Source organism: Alosa sapidissima, chromosome 14, assembly GCF_018492685.1.
Source record: "Alosa sapidissima isolate fAloSap1 chromosome 14, fAloSap1.pri, whole genome shotgun sequence".
Lineage (NCBI taxonomy): Eukaryota > Metazoa > Chordata > Actinopteri > Clupeiformes > Clupeidae > Alosa > Alosa sapidissima.
In genome coordinates, this window is record NC_055970.1 from 14,429,107 (window position 1) to 14,448,546 (window position 19,440).

Below are 19,440 nucleotides of genomic sequence, written 5' to 3' on the forward strand. Positions count from 1 at the left end.
CCAGGTAACCAATTAGCTAATTAGTGAAACCAGATGTACTGTCTAGGCAGAGTTAGGCCAGGTAGATTAGCTAATTAGTGAAGTCAGGTGCATCTGTCTAGGCAGATTTAGGCTATTTAATACTACTACTGTCGATTAACTGCTACTAATGTTGATTACTATTAACTACTACTACTGTTGATTACTATAAACTACTACTAATGTCGATTACTATTAACTACTACTACTGTTGATTACTATTAACTATTACTACTGTTGATTACTATTAACTACTACTACTGTTGAAGACTATTAACTACTACTAACTACTACTACTGTTGATTACTATTAACTATTACTACTGTTGATTACTATTAACTATTACTACTGTTGATTACTATTAACTACTACTACTGTTGAAGACTATTAACTACTACTAACTACTACTACTGTTGAAGACTATTGACTACTACTACTGTTGATTACTATTAACTACTACTACTGATTACTATTAACTACTACTACTGTTGAATACTATTAACTACTACTGTTGAAGGCATTTGGTACCTAAACGGTTCAGTAAGAATGTGTACCTTTATACCCCTAACATACACACACACACACACACACACACACTCACTCAGACACACACACCCACTGGCTCAGACACACACCTATTCTGGCTCAGAACGTAACAAAACCAAGGAGGACACGGGACACGAAATTTTCAAAATAATTAAAGAATTTACTTCAACATATAGGGCAGCCGTGGCCTACTGGTTAGCACTTCGGGCCTGTAACCGGAGGGTTGCCGGTTCGAACCCCGACCAGTAGGCACGGCTGAAGTGCCCTTGAGCAAGGCATCTAACCCCTCACTGCTCCCCGAGCGCTGCTGTTGATGCAGGCAGCTCACTTCGCCGGGATTAGTGTGTGCTTCACCTCACTGTGTGTACGCTGTGTGCTGTGTGTGTTTCACTAATTCACGGATTGGGATAAATGCAGAGACCAAATTTCCCTCACGGGATCAAAAGAGTATATATACTATACTATACTATACTTCAACAGAAGGAAAACAACCTCCACAATGTGGTTAGTCAGTAGATCACAGTAGTGTTAAGCAGCGTCCACATGCAGTGTTAGTGTAATGCAGATTGAATGCATGAAAAGGAATCAAATACAAGACAACTCATAACAAAAACAAAGACAAACGGCAGACGTGCGTTTCTGGAACCACCAGCCATTAGCAGCACGCGCGCCATATTGTCAAGGTCCGGCCTTTTTAAAGGCAGCAAATCAGGTGCGGCCTTAACAAGCACCAAAGCCACGCCTATAGGTGCTCGCAGGAGCAGTGGCAGCGCTCAGAGTCGTCACACCCCCCCACACACACACACACACACTCACCCACACACACACCCACCCACACTTCTCTCATTAACCCAGTCCTCTGCCTCTCCAGCCCCCAGGTCTCCACGGAGATGCGCACAGGAACATGGGCAGAGTCGGTCCAGACCACAGGTCCTCATTTCCCTCCTTCTCTCTATTCCTCTCTCTCTCTCTCTCTCTGTCCCTCTCTCTATCCCCCCTCTCTCTCTCCCTCTCAATTGAATAAACTTAATAAGCATGACTGAAGATGCAATATCTCCTCATCCTCAACCCTGTCTCTCTTTATCTGTCATTCTCTCTCTCTTTATCCCTCTCTCTCTCTCTCTATCCTTCTCTCCCTCTCTCTGTGCAGGGGGAAGTGACAAGGCAGACATGTTCCCATGGAGATGACCCCGGGGACCGCCCTGTAACCTGTGACCTAAAACAGACCCACATGAGCAGTAAGCACACGCACACACACACACACACACACACACACACACACACACACAATGCACATGCACACGCACATACGCACACGCACACACACATACAACACACATGCACACGCATGCACACACACACATGCACACGCACGCATGCACACACACACACACACACACACACACACACACATAAACATGAGAACAAATAAGTTATCTATAGTAAGCATAGGCATACTACAATAGTGTTCTTTCTCTCTCTCACACACACACACACACACACATACACACACACACTCACACACAGTTAGCAGGCATCTTTACAGTCAGTTCTTGTGTATGTGACTTGATTTTCTTATTTCCACAGACTATAAGGTGAGATGAGCTCTGACATCCATACACTGATCCATACCACGCACACACGCACATACACACAGACACACACAGAACTGAATACCAATCCATGTCAATCAGACTCACACACACACACACACACACATAAAACTGAACATACTAATCAATCAGACATGTACAGAGAGAACTGCATACCAATCACACCCACCCACACACTGCCTCCACACACACACACATACACACACACACTGCCTCCACACATTAAGTAGCCTCTCTGTGTAGATCTACCCGTATGAAGACCTCATCGTGAGTCCCAGCAAGGGAAGCAGACAGCTGCCCAGAGATGTGGACCGCCCCAGGCTGGAGGTGTGTGCGTGTTTATGTATGTGGGTGTGTTTGTGTGAGCATGCGTGGTTGTTTATGTGTGTGTGTGTGATCATGCATGCGTGTTTATATATGTAGGCATGCATGCGTGTTTATGTATGTGTGTGTGTGTGTGAGCATGCGTGCGTGTTTATGTATGTGGGTATGTGTGTGAGCATGCGTGCGTGTTTATGTATGTGGGTGTGTGTGTGTGTGTGTGAGTATGCGTGCGTGTTTATGTATGTGGGTGTGTGTGAGTATGCGTGCGTGTTTATGTATGTGGGTGTGTGTGTGTGTGAGTATGTGTGCATGCATGTTTTTGTATGTGGGTGTATGTGTGTGTGTGTGTGTGTGTGAGCATGCGTGCGTGTTTATGGATGTGGGTGTGTGTCTGTGTGTGTGTGTGAGCATGCGTGCGTGTTTATGTATGTGGGTGTATGTGTGTGTGTGTGTGAACGCCCCCATATGCACAATACATACATGCTTGATATACCGCATTGCTTGATAAACAATGCAATTTTTTAGGATGTCTATTTGTTTTCATCTGTGTGTGTGTGTGTGTGTGTGTATGTGTAGAAGCATCTCTCTCATGAGGAGTTTGACCGTGTGTTTGGGATGAGTGTGTATGAGTTTGAGCATCTACCCCTGTGGAAGAGGAAGGAGCTGAAGAAGCAGGCCAGTCTCTTCTAAAGGACGACGCCGGACGCCAGACTCTTCTAAAGGACGACGCCGGACGCCAAATCCAGTTACCACCCACTGCACCAAACCCAGTTACCAAAGTGCTCCAAAATATGGCACCACTGACTGAGACATTTCCCCACCACAGCCCTGTCCCAGAGCAGCACACAGCGTACATGCACACGCACACACAGCCCTGTCCCAGAGCAGCACACAGCGTATACACACATTCACACACACACACACACACACAGCCCTGTCCCAGAGCAGCACACAGGGTACACACACACATTCACACACACACAGCCCTGTCCCAGAGCAGCACAACAGCAGGAACAAAGTTGTTGTTTGTTGTTGTTGTTGTTGTTGTTTGTTAAAGGACAAGTTCGGTATTTTACACTTGAAGCCCTGTTTTCAGATAGTTTATGATTAAATAGAACGTTTAAGATTGAAATTTGGACACATGCTGCTGTCCTGAGAATTTTCGCTTTCTGTGGTAGCACCCCCCCCCCACCTCCACAACGGCTGCATAGGTGCACTGGAACAATCCTTCCTAAACTTTCGTTTACAAAGACGTGAAACTCACCAAATGGTCAGCGGTGTTCACTGATATGCTCACACAAAAATCGCTGCAAAAGATGCTTTCCAACAGGTGTTTTACCATTCGTTGTAAAACTGTGGAGCTATTTTTCCAAACGCCTCACACCTGTACATTCTTCCGTTGAGAGCTTGAATAATAGACACTCCAGCCCAGTTGGTGGCGATAATGCATCTTAAACCGTACACTTGCCAATTACAAGCAAACCACTGGCATTTCATTGATGCTGACCTCTAAAGGGAATGGCGCGCGCATAGCGCAGCGCTAATGCAAGCCATTGAAAATAATGTGTTTCGTAGCGCAGCGCTAATGCAAGCCATTGAAAATAATGTGTTTCGTAGCGTAGCGCAGCGCTAGTGCAAGCCATTGAAAATAATGTTTCATACCGCAGCACTAGTGCAAGCCATAGAAATTAATGTGTTTCATAGCGCAGGGCTAGTGCAAACCATTGAAAATAATGTTTCATACCGCAGCGTTAATGCAAGCCATTGAAAATAATGTGTTTTATAGTGCAGCGCTAGTGCAAGCCATTGAAAATAATGTGTTTTATAGCGCAGCGCTAGTGCAAGCCATTGAAAATAATGTGTTTCATAGCGCAGCGTTGCCGCTTGCTTGTGCAATGTGAACCGTGAACCCCACTTAACACTCCATCAGCATTTTCAGGTCCTGCAATGAGTGTTGATTGGTCTGGCCTGCAATGAGCACTTGATTGGTCTGGCCTGCCATGAGTACTTGATTGGTCTGGCCTGCCATGAGTGCTTGATTGGTCTGCTTTCTCCTTGGTCTTGGAAATAGAAAAGCAGATTTCTGAATACTTACATGTCATGGCGAAGCCCATTGTTGGCTGACGAATATATTACATATATTCAATATACATATCATTCATCGTTTTCTCAGACCGAAAACTCACTTTGATAGCTAGTCTCACCCTGGCTTCTGACGAGGTGATGCATTCTATGATCTAAATGTATTAGTTTGAGGCCGGAGGTTTACTAGTGCTTATGGTCACTCTCAGGCTATTCTATGGGTCTGGGTTACTCCATGGGTCAGGGTTACGGAGGCTACTCTGTGGGTCTGGGTTACTCTATGGTCTTTTAATGAGTTTTAGCCCAAACACTTTTTATTTCTTTGATGTTCTATTTTAAACTTGTTTATGTCAACTGCCACACCTTGACAGACATGGTAGAACTCCCATTTTTAACTGTGCAATAAAATTAAGTGTCCTATTTTTAATTGTGCAATGCAATATGTCCCATTGCTGAATGTGCAATAAGGCTAAAAGTGTCCCATTGTTGAATGTGCAATGAGGCTAAAAGTGTCTTGGATAGTGTTCTGGAGTGGCATGGTGAGATGTTTGGAGAGGAGCTGGGTTGCAGCAGTCCAGTGGAGGCCAGCAGTGGACCCCAGGTTGGGTTCTGGAATGAGTGGCTCTGTTGCTGCCATCACACCATTTTACAGGACCAGGCCAGTCTCTGTGGCCCTCCTCGTTAGTTCTGGTTCCTGAGCCTCCTCGTTAGTTCTGGTTCCTGACCCTTCTCATTAGTTCAGTTCTCTCCAACATCACAGGCTGGAAACCCTGTTCCTGTTAACGCTCCCTCAGACACCTGCACAGCCGACCAATCAGCAAGCAGAGAGGGAGGCAAAGCTTGATGATGTCACAGTGAAGTGTGCACTTTGAATTGGAGTAACAACGTGTACATCAGAGGTAAAGGTCCCTATTTTGGCAATCAGAAACGGATGGTCAGAGGCGCAAAGCTTAAAAACATTTAGGGCGTGTCCAGTCTACATTCAGCGTGATTTTGTGATCAGACATCAGGCGCATTGTTTGTTCAAAAGGGTTGTTCTTCTGTTTCTTAATCATAGACCTCTGAAGTTCGCCTATACTACAAAAAAGCTGCCATCTTTGAGTTTTCCTATGGGAAAATAACATGGGGATTTTGAATTATCGCACGTTAAACTCTGGATACTGTGATCTCCGGTACGTGGGCGGTACACCTTTGCTCATTAAAACCGGTTTGCGACTAGCATAGTGTAACCCACATGCATCTGCACTCACCTATTATTTTAACTTATAGACAAAGTGAAACTAATTTCACAGTGGACTCAACATTTGTCGTCAACGACAAAAAAGTTCTAGTTATTTACTTTCACTATTGACTGATAAGGGGTTACCATTGAAAAAAGCTTTAAGAAAACACTTACCCCATAATGTTTGAATGACTGAATACAAATCCTAACAATATTTGTCCTGCAGAGTTTTTTGGGACTGGTTGCTAAGGGCTCCTTACATCTCGTGACAGTGCGGGACTGGTTGCTAAGGGCTGCTTACATCTCGTGACAGTGCGTCTTCAGCTGTTTACAGTATATGAGCCTTTCGCTAGGCTATGTACCAAGTTATTCTTGGCAAGTTGCGTAATGATTTTGAGGGTGAATTTTGGATCATGCTAAATTCTTTGCATTTGATTTTTCCCTGAAATAAAATTGTATTAATGTTGGCAAGTAAATTTCAGACTGTTACACACTACTACATGGCCCCAAAAACAAACAAATGGTATAAACTTTATTACAATTTCAGAAATTGCATGACCTTTGGGAACCCTGGACTGGAGTAAATGAAAAATACCAATACATTAATGAGTAAATAATTGAATCTTAATAAAATAAACTAAAAACAAACTCCATATAGACAGGTCTCCTGTTTACCAACATTACTAGATGTGCGTGCTGCCAGGGGGCGAGACACTTATTGGCCACTAGGTTATGATCTGAACCATAGACTGTATATATAGAACAGTCTATGATCTGAACCTAATAAGACGGTTAGCGGCCACGAGGTTATGAACTGAACCTAGTAAGACACTTAATGGCCGGCCACTAGGTTATGAACTGAACCTAGTAACAGTTGGCTGTTGTAACGTAAAATTGCCTGCAGTCTGTCATTTTTGTCATGTGCATTACGAATATGAAGTTATTTTGGCAATGGCATGCCTTCCTTTAGAAATACTGAATGTTCTTGAACCATCAGTTCCCAGACACACACATTCTCAAAACTACTGAAACACACTGGGTGCTTTCTGCCCCAGATTACTTGTGACGTTGCATAGTAACCCATGTATGTGGGTCATTCTACGAAAACGTGCCATTTTATGTCCCTCAAACAAGTGTCTTGCAAAGCTTTTTTTTAGGATTTTTTTAAAGGATTTTAAGCACTTTTTATATTAGGAATATTGCAAAAGCTGTAAAAAATGCTTGTCCCCTCGGTATGACTTGTCTAGTATCACTGGCTATTTGGGATAAAAAAAAAAAAAAAAAAAAAAGTCAAATCATAAAAATACATGTACAAAATCCAAGTGTTTGTTCATGGATCATTAAACAATTTTATTAGGAATGTTTTTAAAATTATGAAAAAAAAAAGCAACATTTTACATACAGTACGTCCCCATGACAACCCTGTTACTTATGAACTGTGCCAAAAGTTACATCATTTTCAGGAAGTGATATCCCCTGCCTTCCAGGAAGTTAAATGGTGGAAACACCAGAAAAGTGTTCTTTTAATGACTTTTATGGTTTTGCTCTGTCTGACAGAAGGGGACAAGCTAGTTTGGTCAACCCTGTTACCACAAAATCATGCATTAAAAAAAAAAAAAAAAAAAAAAGTAAATATTTAACAGCATTTTAACCTCTTGAATGCACACCATGTGGTGTCCTGTGTCCACCACATGGCTAGTAATGGCTGCCAATAACAAGACCATCAACCCAGTTACTGTCAATCCTAAAATCGAATAATTCATGTGTTCAACTCCAGAATTATTTGTATAAAATATTCATGAATAGTTACAAGAGCACATTTTTTTGGTAACAGGGTTGACAGTCAATGGAGGTATGTGTGCTAAGTTAAAGTAAATAAATAAGAGCCTGAGATGGCACCACGTTTTTTTGAGAGGTAAGAATCTACTTCATCCAAATAAGTGCTTCAAGATTTTAAAAACAGTACTTTGAAAATTAGATATTTTGAATGCAAAATGGCACGTTTTCGTAGAATGACCCATGTAGCATAGAAACCTATGTATGTACCATAGAAACCTGTGTATGTAGCATAGAAACCCCATGTAGAAACCCATGTATGTAGCATAGTAACCCCATGCATGTAGCATAGAAGCCCATGTATGCTGGTATGCAACTCAGGCCACACAATTTTAAAAACTGGGAACTTTATTTAACACGTCACATAATGTACAAAATCACAACAGGAAGAGGCAGGCCAAAACTGCAACTGTACACACAACCCCCCAATGGCAGAGGTCAAAGGTCAGGCTGATCCTCTGGAGGGGGTGGGAGGTCAACAACCAGCTCATCAAGTGTCAGCAGGAAATCATCCAACTCAGTCCCATGCTCCTCTGCACACACACAAATAGCATCTAAAGTTGATATTGAATCTGTGTGTGGGGTGGGGGGGCAGGGGTGTGTGTGGGTGTGTACCTGTGTGGAAGGGGGCCAGAGGCTCACAAGGCTCCAAGGTGATGTCATCAGTATCTGGAATCAGAGGTTGCCATGGCAGTCGTGGTACTCCAGCGAGTGGAAGAGCATTCAGGTACACAACGCCGTCCGCCAGGCCGTACTGCTCAAACTCTACACACACACACACACACACACTTTGAGCATACAGCTAAGATGCAAACACAGAAATGTAGGGCAACACTTAATGTCACCGCACACACCGTCGGGTCTGTAGGGGAACATGCTCTCCATGTCCGGCGCTTCATCTTCAACGTGCTGCGGAGCCTCCCTCTCACGACAACGCTGGAAGGAAAAAAAATAAAAAATGTATGTCAGTATGATTTACTGAAGTATTTTCTAATGAACAATGCGCAAGGCAGCACTATTCTTTGTGGTATAGCCATTTCAAAACTAGAAAGTTACACATTGTGTGGAGGGGGGTTGATTGAAAGAGGGTGGATAGGTTTCTTACTGATGACATAATACTGTGACAGACCAATTTTAAATTCAATCTCACTTAGAGTACCAAAACAGTACACGTGTCTCATGGTGGTTTACAGAGTGTTAAAACATTCAGAGCGCCCATGAGTGACAGGGGCGAGGAAAAACTCCCTAGAATTGGATACATATAGGAAGAAACTTCGAGCAGATCCACGAGTCAAGGGTCAGACTCATCTGCCTAGGGTCAGTTACAGGGCAGCAAGGTCTGTATACATGATAAATGAATAAGTTAGTTAGGTGTAGAGAATAGAACATGTTTAAAGCCACCTGAGGTATGTAACAAAGAGGTAGGGTGGTTACATATCCAGTATGATAATGCATGAACCCCATTTAGTGTCAGAAAGTTCATAGTCTAGTGAAAGGGAATGAATTGTCCATAGGGATTAGGAGTTGTCGTAGGGCAAGTAGTGGGTCTCTAGGTTGCGCGGGCCAGGAGTCCGGGTAAGGGGAAAGCAACAGGCAATGGTAGGGCAGTCATAGGAATGGGACAAACCAATGTCCAGTATACAGTAGAACACCCCTTGGTCAGAGCTGTGCACCACTGTACATCTTTCTGTTCATCCTGACATTCCCATCTTTTTTTAGAAAAGCCGTCACGAAATCAGGCATTTTAGGTCGCAACAATTTCAAAATCCTCACGAAATCCTGGAGGGACTGTACAGTGGCATGCTCTTTTGGTTCTAAAGACAATATAAAGTCATACTATACATGTTTGTTTACAGTGGCGCTCTTTTCTTAAAATTACGTATTGCTTACCAGGTGAGAGTCCCTCTTAAGGCGCACATTTGGGGTGTGTGTGGCCTTCAGGGAGCTGAGTGTGTTTGGGGTGTGTGTAGCCTTCTTCAGGAAGCCAAGCGCAGGCCGCGGCAGGGGTGTGAAGGGCGTGCATGGCGTCTTGAACACCCGGTCTGCCTGGAGCTCTGCAACAGAAAGATACACACCAGTCAGACACACACACTGCCCCCTTCCCAGCCTGACGCACAACAGGAAGATACACACCAGTCAGTCACACACACACACCCTCCCCAGCCTGACACACAACAGGAAGATACACACCAGTCAGTCCCACACACACTCTGCCTCCCCAGGCTGACACCGATGCAACACAGTGCTCTCACCAGGTGCAGACTTCAGTCGCAGGCGGTCCTTGGTGGGAGGCAGCCCCAGCCCCAAGTTCTCCTGATCAACAAACAGCAGCGTGCTCATCTCTGCACACACAAAAACAATTATAGAATCCACTGACTGCAGAGAGTGTACAACACAGAATGTAAAGTTGAAAACTAATAAACTATGCAGACACATTACAAATAATAATATTTAATCTGCATCTCCCAGATTTACCACCCTTACTGTGACCAGCTGATAAGAGTTAGAGTTGATTACAAACCACGAGTTGTGAAATTAGACATTACTTTCAAAAAGCAATGCCGTTTCTGTAGTAGACATTGTATACTCGTGTTGTTGATGGTAGCGATTAGGTCCTAACGTTACTTCCTAAGAAGTTGACTGGAAATGTCAAACATTTTCTTGACAAATCCACAACATTGCTGTGATACGGGAAATGTTTAAAATCCATAAAATCGTCCAATCTGTCTGCCCCGGATTCAGTCTAACGTTAGAGAAGTCTGCTGCTCTTGGTATTGCCAACGTCACGTTAAAGTTACATGCTTAAATTTTATGAACATCAGGCAGAGTGTAACTTTAAACAACTGAAACCTTTCCATATATGGAAAACAATATTGCTCAGATTACGTTTTGAGTGTTTCTTTTCATGGAAAAAATATGCAACCATTAACATCATGCTATAAACCTTGACATTATTGAATAACGTATTCGCCACCAATTTATACATTTGAGAGGGGGATAGCAGTTAGAAACCATAGGCATATTTTTCCCCACTACTCAAAAGAGTCTTGTGGAAGAGAACGGTTACACGAGGTAAAATAAAAAGTAGGCTACTTAAGAGTCGTTGTTCGTATTAGCATCGCATCAGTGGCAAACAACATTCCACTAACTTAACTTAAACATTACATGGGTAAAAACGTCAACGTTGTTTAGTGAACGTTAGCTGCATAATAAAGTACACACAAACTTTACTCGAACTGGGCCAACATCGGCTCTAGTTCGCTAAATACATGGTGGCTTGTATTGAAGTTACGAATATAAACAAACTAACTGGCACTTGCTAACGTTAAGGCCTGTAAATCGACATGACATGGCAAACTATTATGTTAACGTAAGCTATGTGTAGCATTTGCGGCTTACCTTAACCTGACAAACACTGTTGTAAAACGAAAACTCCGACGTATTTAGAAGACTATACCTTTACAGTCACGTCCGATTGGATTCACCTTATATTTCTGAGGATGACTTCCACCGCCACCTTCGACATCTACAAATGCAGCATATCGCTGTTATTCGCGTTTTTAAAAAGCAACGAACTTCCTGATTGGGTTATAACTCGTCATATGGCACGTCATGTGATCCACTCAATTCGGGCCATCTCATATAATTTCATTTCATGCCTTAGCCAATAATTAACATTTTAATTAACAATTAACTTATTCATCCGTTATGTAATGTTAGCCTTACACAAACTCTGCCATAAACTCGGACACTGTCCTATTTATCGAACTCCTGTTCCGAGCATATGTCTTTGGTGCCGAGCATGCAGAGCGGGCATGTGGTCTGCCACGCCACCCCGTGGACAAAATATGAACGGTCTTTGATGAGATGAGATGCATTGCAAAGTCAAAAGTGCAGTGGTACGTGTTGGCAGAGCCCGTCTACCAGGCTGTTTATCTTATTATACATTCTCATTGGCCACTGCCTGTCTGTGTAGGTGTTGGGGCGCATACAGATTTGGGAGGCTCTAGCGAGGGCGGTGGGTCTCATCTTGTTACCAGAGAGGAAATTACTTTTAACTAACTCCGCTTCAACCCCCCTTGGTTAGCTACTTTGTTGATGCCGCGCGCGGCACGAGCAGATGCACCATCTCAGAACGCCAAACTGACACAGGAACATTTTAACAGAAACTAATTTCATAGAGCAACATTTTAGCCAGACTGTCTGTTCATTACATCGACATAGACTACGTTTATGGTAAGAACATATTATTGGTATTTGCTAGAGAAATTGAAAACGTTAGCTATTTCCGATGAATTTTTACGAATCTAAGTACTAGACGGAGCTAATGTTAACCATAATGTTAAGGTAGCTGCTAGCGATAACGTCAGCTGCATGGTTAACGTATAGCACTAGCTTCTATGTATCCATAACTGTTAACTTTACCTTGTGGGCTGGCTGGGCAGCGTAAATCAATTCATTTTTGCATTTTAAAATGTATTTTCTCAATAATAAGCTAAAATAATTAACGTGTCAGTGACGTTAAACTAAAGAGATAACGTTAACAGTTATCAATAAGTGAGCTTTAAAGAACTTGCTAACGTTAACTTAGCTAGAGATTTGCCACACCAGCCATTTAACAGTTGATTTAATGTTAGGAAACAGAAACGTTAAGTTCACATCGGCTAGCTACTCTTAAAACCCAATTTTACTGACTATGGTTAAAACGTACGCAGAGGTTAAATAGTTTACACTAGTTTCAATTTTCAGATGACAGACTCAGGTTCGGAACTGCTGATGAACTACGGTCAGGAGACATTACAGTTGAACAAGGAGTTGGAGCAAATGGTAGAGACCATGGAGAATATATCAGGTAGATAGCTAAGGACATCTGGCAAACCAGTTAAATTTAGCTAAAATATACAGTCATCTGTATGGCGAGTGTTCTTGTAGAATGTCTACCTAAAGTGTGTGTGTGTGTGTGCGCGCGCAGTGCAGCTTAGTTGGATGGCGTATGACATGGTGGTGCTGCGCACAGACCCAGGCCACGCCCAGGCTCTCCGTCAGCTGAAAGAGGCGCATGACCTCTGTGACTCAGTCGTGCGCACCCAGCCCACCACCACCACCACCACAATATAGCCCTGCGCTGGAGGACTAACACCACCACCACACTGTAGCCCTGCGCTGGAGGACTAACACCACCACCATCACCACACTGTAGCCCTGCACTGGAGGACTAACACCACCACCACCACACTGTAGCCCTGCACTGGAGGACTAACACCACCACTACCACCACCACCACACTGTAGCCATGCACTGGAGGACTAACACCACCACTACCACCACCACCACACTGTAGCCCTGCAGTGGAGGACTGAGCTGGTGATGTGCTGCACTCCGCTGCCCAGTCTGAAGTCCTGCTGTCGGTCTGCACAGGGGTTCAGCCCCAGGGCACAGTGCTGTTCGTTTATAAAGTGTTTAATGACACTCTGTTCATTAATAAAGTTAACTCGACTCGACTCGAATGGCTTATTGCTTTTCTAAAACTTACTATAAAGTAAAGGCAGAGCAACAAGAACAATTTATTAATAGATAATCATTCTTCCGCCAAGAAATATATTTCCTCTATCTAAATGGTTGCCAAGCAACGTCAAGATGCAGCTACTCCCAACTTTTCTATCAAGTTATGGTAGCGCAGTAATATAGAACGAAATGCGGTCAAGGTGTATGTTTATGCTGTATTTTACAACGGCATCGAACGTGATTCAGCCAATCACAATCAAGGACCAGAACTATGTTTTAGAAAAAGTGTTTAATCGCTCAACCACATGCTTGTCTTAGGCCCATCACACACGGCACTCACCTGGTTATTCATAGTGCTCAGCCACATATGGTTCTCTCAGGCAGGGCTGTGGTAAACAGTTTTAAACTGGTGGAGGGCACAATTAGCCAGAATGCTCCCAACTATCCAAAACATGATAAAATAGTACAGCTATCTGTAGTCATGTCTAGACAGGAGGGAAGCACTGATTAGACAACTACAGCTGATCTGTAGTCATGTTTATCAATGTGGAATGAAATTGTGGGTGGGTGGGTGGCATTATGGAGTTGTATAGCTCTAATGGAAGTGTGTGTGTGTGTAGATGCAGGCAACAAGTGTGTGTTCCGGTGACAGGGAGTGTGAGGCTTTGCAGCAGTTTTCAGCACGACTGGACTCCATTTCAGCTGAGCTTGATCACCTGATAGGTGTGTGCTGCTCTCACTCACACATGCACAATTACACACTCGCACAATCACACACACACACAAACACACACACAATCACACGCACAAACACACACACGCACAAACACACTGTGGATCATCTGATAGGTTTGTGCTCCTCTCACACACACAGACACAATCACACACAGACACAGACACACACACACACACAATCACACACAGACACAATCATATGTGCTCTGGATCCACCACTGCAGGGTTCCCACAGGTCATGGAATTTCTGGAATATCATGACATTTTGGAAAGTGCATTCCAGACATGGAATGTCAGGGAATTTAGCAGTAAGGAAGTAGCAGTTTAAAATTTACTTTCTGAGATACATTAATGCAAATATATTTCCATGCAGAATTTGTTTATATCTGGTTATCACTGGTCAAGCGTTACTGCTCGCTTGAGAAGCCCAACTTTGTCTATTCACTGGCCATTTATTCATCTCCCGCTCTAAAAAAGTAAACGATTCTTGAACGCTAAGCGGCTGCTCTGATATCATTGATCGGTATATTGTACTATTCATTATATAGTATGTCATGAAAATTCATTTTTTTTGTCAGGGAAAAGTCATGGAATTTTACATTTGAGTTGAGTGGGAACCACATAGATATACATATATAGATGACTTAGAGTGGGAACCCCATAGATATACATACATAGATGCCTTATACACAAAGGCGTCTGCTAAATCCCATAACCATATACATATACATAGATATGCATTTTCTATGGGGAACCCTGCTGCTAGATTCCTCAGTTTGGCTCCCTTTATTCTCAAGATAATAAATACCTCATTAGAAAGATATATTTCTAACTGCTTTTAAAATCACTGTCATGAAACCTTTACTTAAAAAGTCAAATTTATACCATACTCACCTGAGTAGTTACAGGCCTATATCAAACCTACCTTTCCTAAGCAGAGTACTTGAAAAGACTTTGTAATCAACTTCATACCTTCCTCAACGAAAACCGTATTCTCAAAAAAATCCAATCAGGTTTTAGATCAGATCACAGCACAGAAACGGCCCTAGTAAAAATAATTAATGATCTCAATTTAATTTAATATCACTTACAGAGTGCCAAAACATTGCACATGTCTCATGGCGCGGAGTGTTAAACAATTAGAGAAGGCCCATGAGTAACAGGAGGAGGAAAAACTCCCTACAATTGGAGGTACATGTAGGAAGAAACCTCGAGCAGATCCACGACTCAAGGGCCTAACCCATCTGCCTAGGGTCAGTACAAAACAGTAAGGTCTGTTTACATGATAAATTAATAAGTTAGTTAGATGTAGAGAAAAGAACATGGTGTTTAAAGCCACCTGAGGTGTGTGTTACATAGAGGTGGGATGGTTACATATCCAGTATGATAATGCATAAACTTATTTAGTGTCAGAAAGTTCAAGTAGTGTAGGAAATGAATTGTCCAAGGGGATTAGGAGTTGTCATAGGGCAAGTAGTGGGTCGTCAGGCTGCGCGGGCCAGGAATCCGGGCAGGGGGACAGCAATAAGCGATGATCGAGCAGCCGTAGGAATGGGACTTCAGGTGAGATGAGGGCCAAACACAAGGCTGACTGGTGATGGTATACCTCACAAGTGAGGTAAGGAGGAAGAGAGAGAGAGATATAGCAGTGTTTCCCATACATTGACTAATCTGTGGCAGGGCGCCGTGAAATCAAAATCGGCCGCCACAGATTAATATTCTATGTTTAATTTAATTTAATTGAAATTAAATATAAGATCAAATCCTTGCATTGCCATTGAGCTGCGCATTTCAAGCCTTTCCTTACCCCGCCCCGCTCTCTCTCTCTCGTAGCCCGCTGCCCCTCCTCTGCATGTGCATTTAACAAAATATTCACGATTGTTAAGGATTGTTGTTGCCACATAGAAGCATTGCATAGAAGACGTCTGGCGTATTAAATCCGCTTAGCATCGTGACCCTGCTGCGCAAATTTGTTCAAAACTGCTGCATTGAAGTTAATATGGAGTTATGGAGCCATAGTAGTTTACATCATACCTGTCAACACTCCCGTTTTTCTCGGGGTTCTCCCGTATTTCAAGGTCATCTCCCAGCACCCTTAAATAACTCCTGTAATTTGCATGGCCATCAAACTTATTTTTAAAATCATTGATCCATTCAGGTTGCCAGATTGTGTATGAAATACACCCTACACATACACGATCACTTAGTTTCAATTTCAACCGTTTTGTCATAGGCTAAAACCTGGCAACCCAAAACCCAAATAAGGAAGCGGGTGCCGACTGCGCAGCCTGAGTCTCGTAGTAAGCATAGGGAGGGAAAGTGAAAACCAGCGCCCCAAGTGGTTGCGTTCCTATCGAAGAGCAGCTCCAATGTTAAGTCCCATAGACCTATTTTTAAAAAAATATTGTGAAGCCAAATCAGCGATGTTATCCACCAAAAATATTTTTCAGTGTCTATACAGTAATAATCTTATAACTGTGAAAATGTCAGACCCTATTTTGCCTTATTTTAAAAAATCGAAATTGCTCATTTTGTTTCATAAACAAACTACAAAAGAAGTCACGTGACTTTACCCTTCGACGTTACTCACGGTAGCATGGTTTGTTTATTAGCCTGGTTAGCATTAACACTTAACACTTACTGCCAGCTCTTCATGTAAGTAGAAGCACAACACCAGTTATCCAGACATAAAGGTTATCACCACGCGGTTTACATCACGTTCCGTTATTACAAAAATATGTTAAGCCAGTTAAGCAAATTGCCGTATTGATCAGTTAGAGATTAAGCGCCCAAACCTGTGACGTCACATGCAACTGTAGTTCATTATCACCATGTTACGACAAAAACTCAAAACAATTCAACTGATCCTAAAAATAAGGTATGGCCACTTGAAGCAATAGAGGTGACCCCAGTGCCTAACACAATGGAAGGCATTAAATTAAGATCCCAATGTGCACCGAGATATATTTTTTCTAAAAAAAAAAGAAATCCCATCCACTCCGCTAAACTCTAGGAACGCAACCACTAGATGGCGATGAGATTACTTTCCCTCCCTATTGGTCATAATCAAGCGGGCTAGTTAAATGGCCTACTCCAGAACTACCTGTTGTGAAATTGTTGGGAATTTATTTAATTGATTAACACATCACATAAACTGTTATTGAGTGTTGTTGATACACTGAACTCGTGCCCTCGGAACCAAATCTGACAGCAAGCAGCTTTGGAGTTTTGGAAGTAGGCTGCAGGCAGGCAGCTGGTGGATACATAACTGGCATGCGTAAGGTAATAGTAAGGTAAAAACAATGACCGAAATGCAGTGTTTAAACACGTGTATGAAATGTATTAACTATGCAAACACAGATCCGGTATAAACGCTGACACCCCCCCCCCGAAAAAAAATCTCCTGTTTTTGGAAAGCTAAATGTTGACAGGTATGGGCTACATTGAAGAGACTAAACTAAGTTAAGTTATGAAATCAAGCAGTATTTTGATGTCGAATTTAGCATGCTTAGCCTACTTACAGCTGCTTGTCAATTTCGTTGAAGGGCTCATTTTATTGACTCTTGACACTGAATGTTTGCAAAATCCCGATGTAAATGGAAAAGTGTTTTCCAAAATTCAAAAGTGCTTGTCCCAAGGAGAAGTACGAACCTTTATTTTAACTACTAGAAAAAGTTATGAATTGCACACATCAGCAGCCTTTTAACTGTGTTAGGCTACTCAGGAACGTCTTAAAGTGACACCCCCCCCCCCCCCTTGTCCAAGTCAGCTACCGCCACAAATTGAATCCAATTCTGTGGTCTGTGGGAAACACTGGATATAGAGTGGGTTAGTATTACTATAAATCAAAATGGTTAATATCAATAAGTATATCATTGGTACTATAGTGTTATATAGTGAAAATAGGCAGAGTGAGAGTTGAGAGAGAGAAGGGGAAGGGGAGAGTATAGGTATATATACACTTTTGTGGGAAATTTGGTCTTTGCAGTTATCCCAACCTGTGAATTAGTGAAACACACTCAGCACACAGTGAACACACAGTGAGGTGAAGCACACACTAATCCCGACGCAGTGAGCTGCCTGCTACAGCGGTGCTCGGGAGCAGTGAGGGGTTAGGTGCCTTGCGTTCCTACTGGTCAGGGTTCGAACCGGCAACCCTCCGGTTACATGTACAAAGCGCTAACCAGTAGGCCACGGCTGCCCCTAGAAGAGGGGTTGTACAGCATGACACATAAGTCCATAACATAGTGCTGTCATGGACTTATGTGTCATGCTGTACAACCCATAACTAACTATGGGAGGCACTAAAGAGGTATGGTTTAAGTCTAGACTTAAAAATAGGGAGGGTGTCTGCGAATAGTGGGAGGGAGATTATTCCTGAGGAGGGGTGCCTCCTACTGTAGTTTTTAGATTCTTGGGATTACAAGAAGTCCAGTATTCTGTGATCGTAGCGGTGTAGGTGGGTTGTATGGGACTAGGAGATCTTTAATATATTCAGGTGCCCGGCCATTTATGGCTTTGTATGTTAAAAGTAATATTTTGAAGTCAATGCGACTTTTAACAGGTAGCCAGTGTAGAGATGCTAGGATGGGGGAAATATGTTCATATGTGTTGGTCCTAGTGAGTGTGCGAGCAGCGGCATTTTGTATAAGCTGTAAGCTCTTTAGAAAGGTATTATTGCAGCCAGCGTATAGAGCATTGCAATAGTCTATCCTTGAGGTGACAAAAGCATGGATTAATTTCTCGGCATCTGGTAAGGATTTCTCGGCATCGGTAAGGATAATGACTTCCTTATGTTAATTCCTTCCTTCCTAATGTTCCTTAAATGGTAAAATGAAGTTTTGGTCATCTGTTTTATGTGATTATTTAGTGATAGGTCCTGGTCAATTATAACTCCTAGGTTTTTAAAGCAACACCAAAAAACCTTTCTTCTGTCGCACGCACGCTATTTGTTTATCCAGCAACGGCTTTGCAAATAACAATGTCCATAGACAAGATAGAATATGTTGCATGATTTTGTGAAAGTACGATGTATTGCGACATCATGCAAGTCAAATTTGTAGTTTCTTATGTCTCATTCCATCGAACTACAGATCTGGCAAACTTCTAGGCTAGCAAACTTACATAGTGCGGTTGTAGCCGATAGAGGGCCGCGAAGCGAATGCAGAAGTGCCGTTCACCCTGTTACGAGTTGATGAACCACGGAAACAATTTTTGAAACATTATTTTAAGGTACAAAAAACTCTTTGGTGTTGCTTTAACACTTGTGGATGAGGTCATTGGAAGATCACTATATGTAGCCAGTGATGAGGATAGGATATCCCTAATCTTTTTAGGACCTAAAACCATGACCTCTGTTTTATCTGAGTTCAAAAGCAGGAAATTATTCATCATCCATGTCTTTATATCTCTTATACATGTGTCAAGTTTGGCTAACGGAGTTAATACATCAGGTTTTATGGAGAGGTATAGTTGTGTATCATATGCATAAGAATTGAAAATAATGCCATGTTTCCTAATTTCAGAGCATATAAAGAAAGCATATAAAGAGAAAATAAC

The 19,440-nt window shown here is 42.5% G+C and overlaps 4 protein-coding genes across 9 annotated transcripts in view; 2 read left to right on the forward strand and 2 right to left on the reverse strand.

The window, feature by feature from the left end:
- The window catches only part of ablim3 (actin binding LIM protein family, member 3), a 47,187-nt gene extending 43,599 nt beyond the window's left edge, over positions 1 to 3,588 (forward strand). For all 4 annotated transcript variants that reach the window (XM_042061017.1, XM_042061016.1, XM_042061018.1 and 1 more), the window contains 5 exons: positions 1,436 to 1,494; positions 1,715 to 1,802; positions 2,152 to 2,159; positions 2,421 to 2,504; positions 3,078 to 3,588. In XM_042061017.1, coding sequence (XP_041916951.1) covers positions 1,436 to 1,494; positions 1,715 to 1,802; positions 2,152 to 2,159; positions 2,421 to 2,504; positions 3,078 to 3,191 — 353 coding nt within the window. In that variant the 3' untranslated portion in view covers positions 3,192 to 3,588. The remainder of the gene's footprint in view (positions 1 to 1,435; positions 1,495 to 1,714; positions 1,803 to 2,151; positions 2,160 to 2,420; positions 2,505 to 3,077) is intronic.
- sh3tc2 (SH3 domain and tetratricopeptide repeats 2) overlaps positions 1 to 6,202 on the reverse strand; it is a 98,845-nt gene extending 92,643 nt beyond the window's left edge. The window contains exon 1 of the mRNA XM_042061011.1: positions 5,980 to 6,202. The gene's annotated coding sequence lies outside the window, so the exon portion shown is untranslated. The remainder of the gene's footprint in view (positions 1 to 5,979) is intronic.
- A 1,769-nt stretch (positions 6,203 to 7,971) lies between these two features.
- Positions 7,972 to 11,236, reverse strand: pttg1 (PTTG1 regulator of sister chromatid separation, securin). Of its 3 annotated transcripts, none has more exons than XM_042062268.1 (6): positions 11,127 to 11,236; positions 9,894 to 9,983; positions 9,532 to 9,695; positions 8,496 to 8,577; positions 8,257 to 8,406; positions 7,972 to 8,174 (listed from the first exon to the last, which is right to left on the reverse strand). In XM_042062268.1, the coding sequence occupies exons 2-6, from the start codon at positions 9,979 to 9,981 to the stop codon at positions 8,080 to 8,082; spliced, it is 579 nt and encodes a 192-aa protein (XP_041918202.1). In that variant the 5' UTR covers positions 9,982 to 9,983; positions 11,127 to 11,236; the 3' UTR covers positions 7,972 to 8,079. The 3 variants fall into 3 exon arrangements, with proteins under 3 accessions (XP_041918202.1, XP_041918201.1, XP_041918200.1); XM_042062267.1 differs by having other exon boundaries at positions 11,099 to 11,212; XM_042062266.1 differs by having other exon boundaries at positions 11,041 to 11,202.
- A 393-nt stretch (positions 11,237 to 11,629) lies between these two features.
- On the forward strand, positions 11,630 to 13,142 carry syce3 (synaptonemal complex central element protein 3). Its single transcript, XM_042062270.1, has 3 exons — positions 11,630 to 11,877; positions 12,391 to 12,493; positions 12,614 to 13,142. The coding sequence occupies exons 1-3, from the start codon at positions 11,875 to 11,877 to the stop codon at positions 12,757 to 12,759; spliced, it is 252 nt and encodes an 83-aa protein (XP_041918204.1). The 5' UTR covers positions 11,630 to 11,874; the 3' UTR covers positions 12,760 to 13,142.
- The last annotated feature ends 6,298 nt before the right edge of the window (positions 13,143 to 19,440 follow it).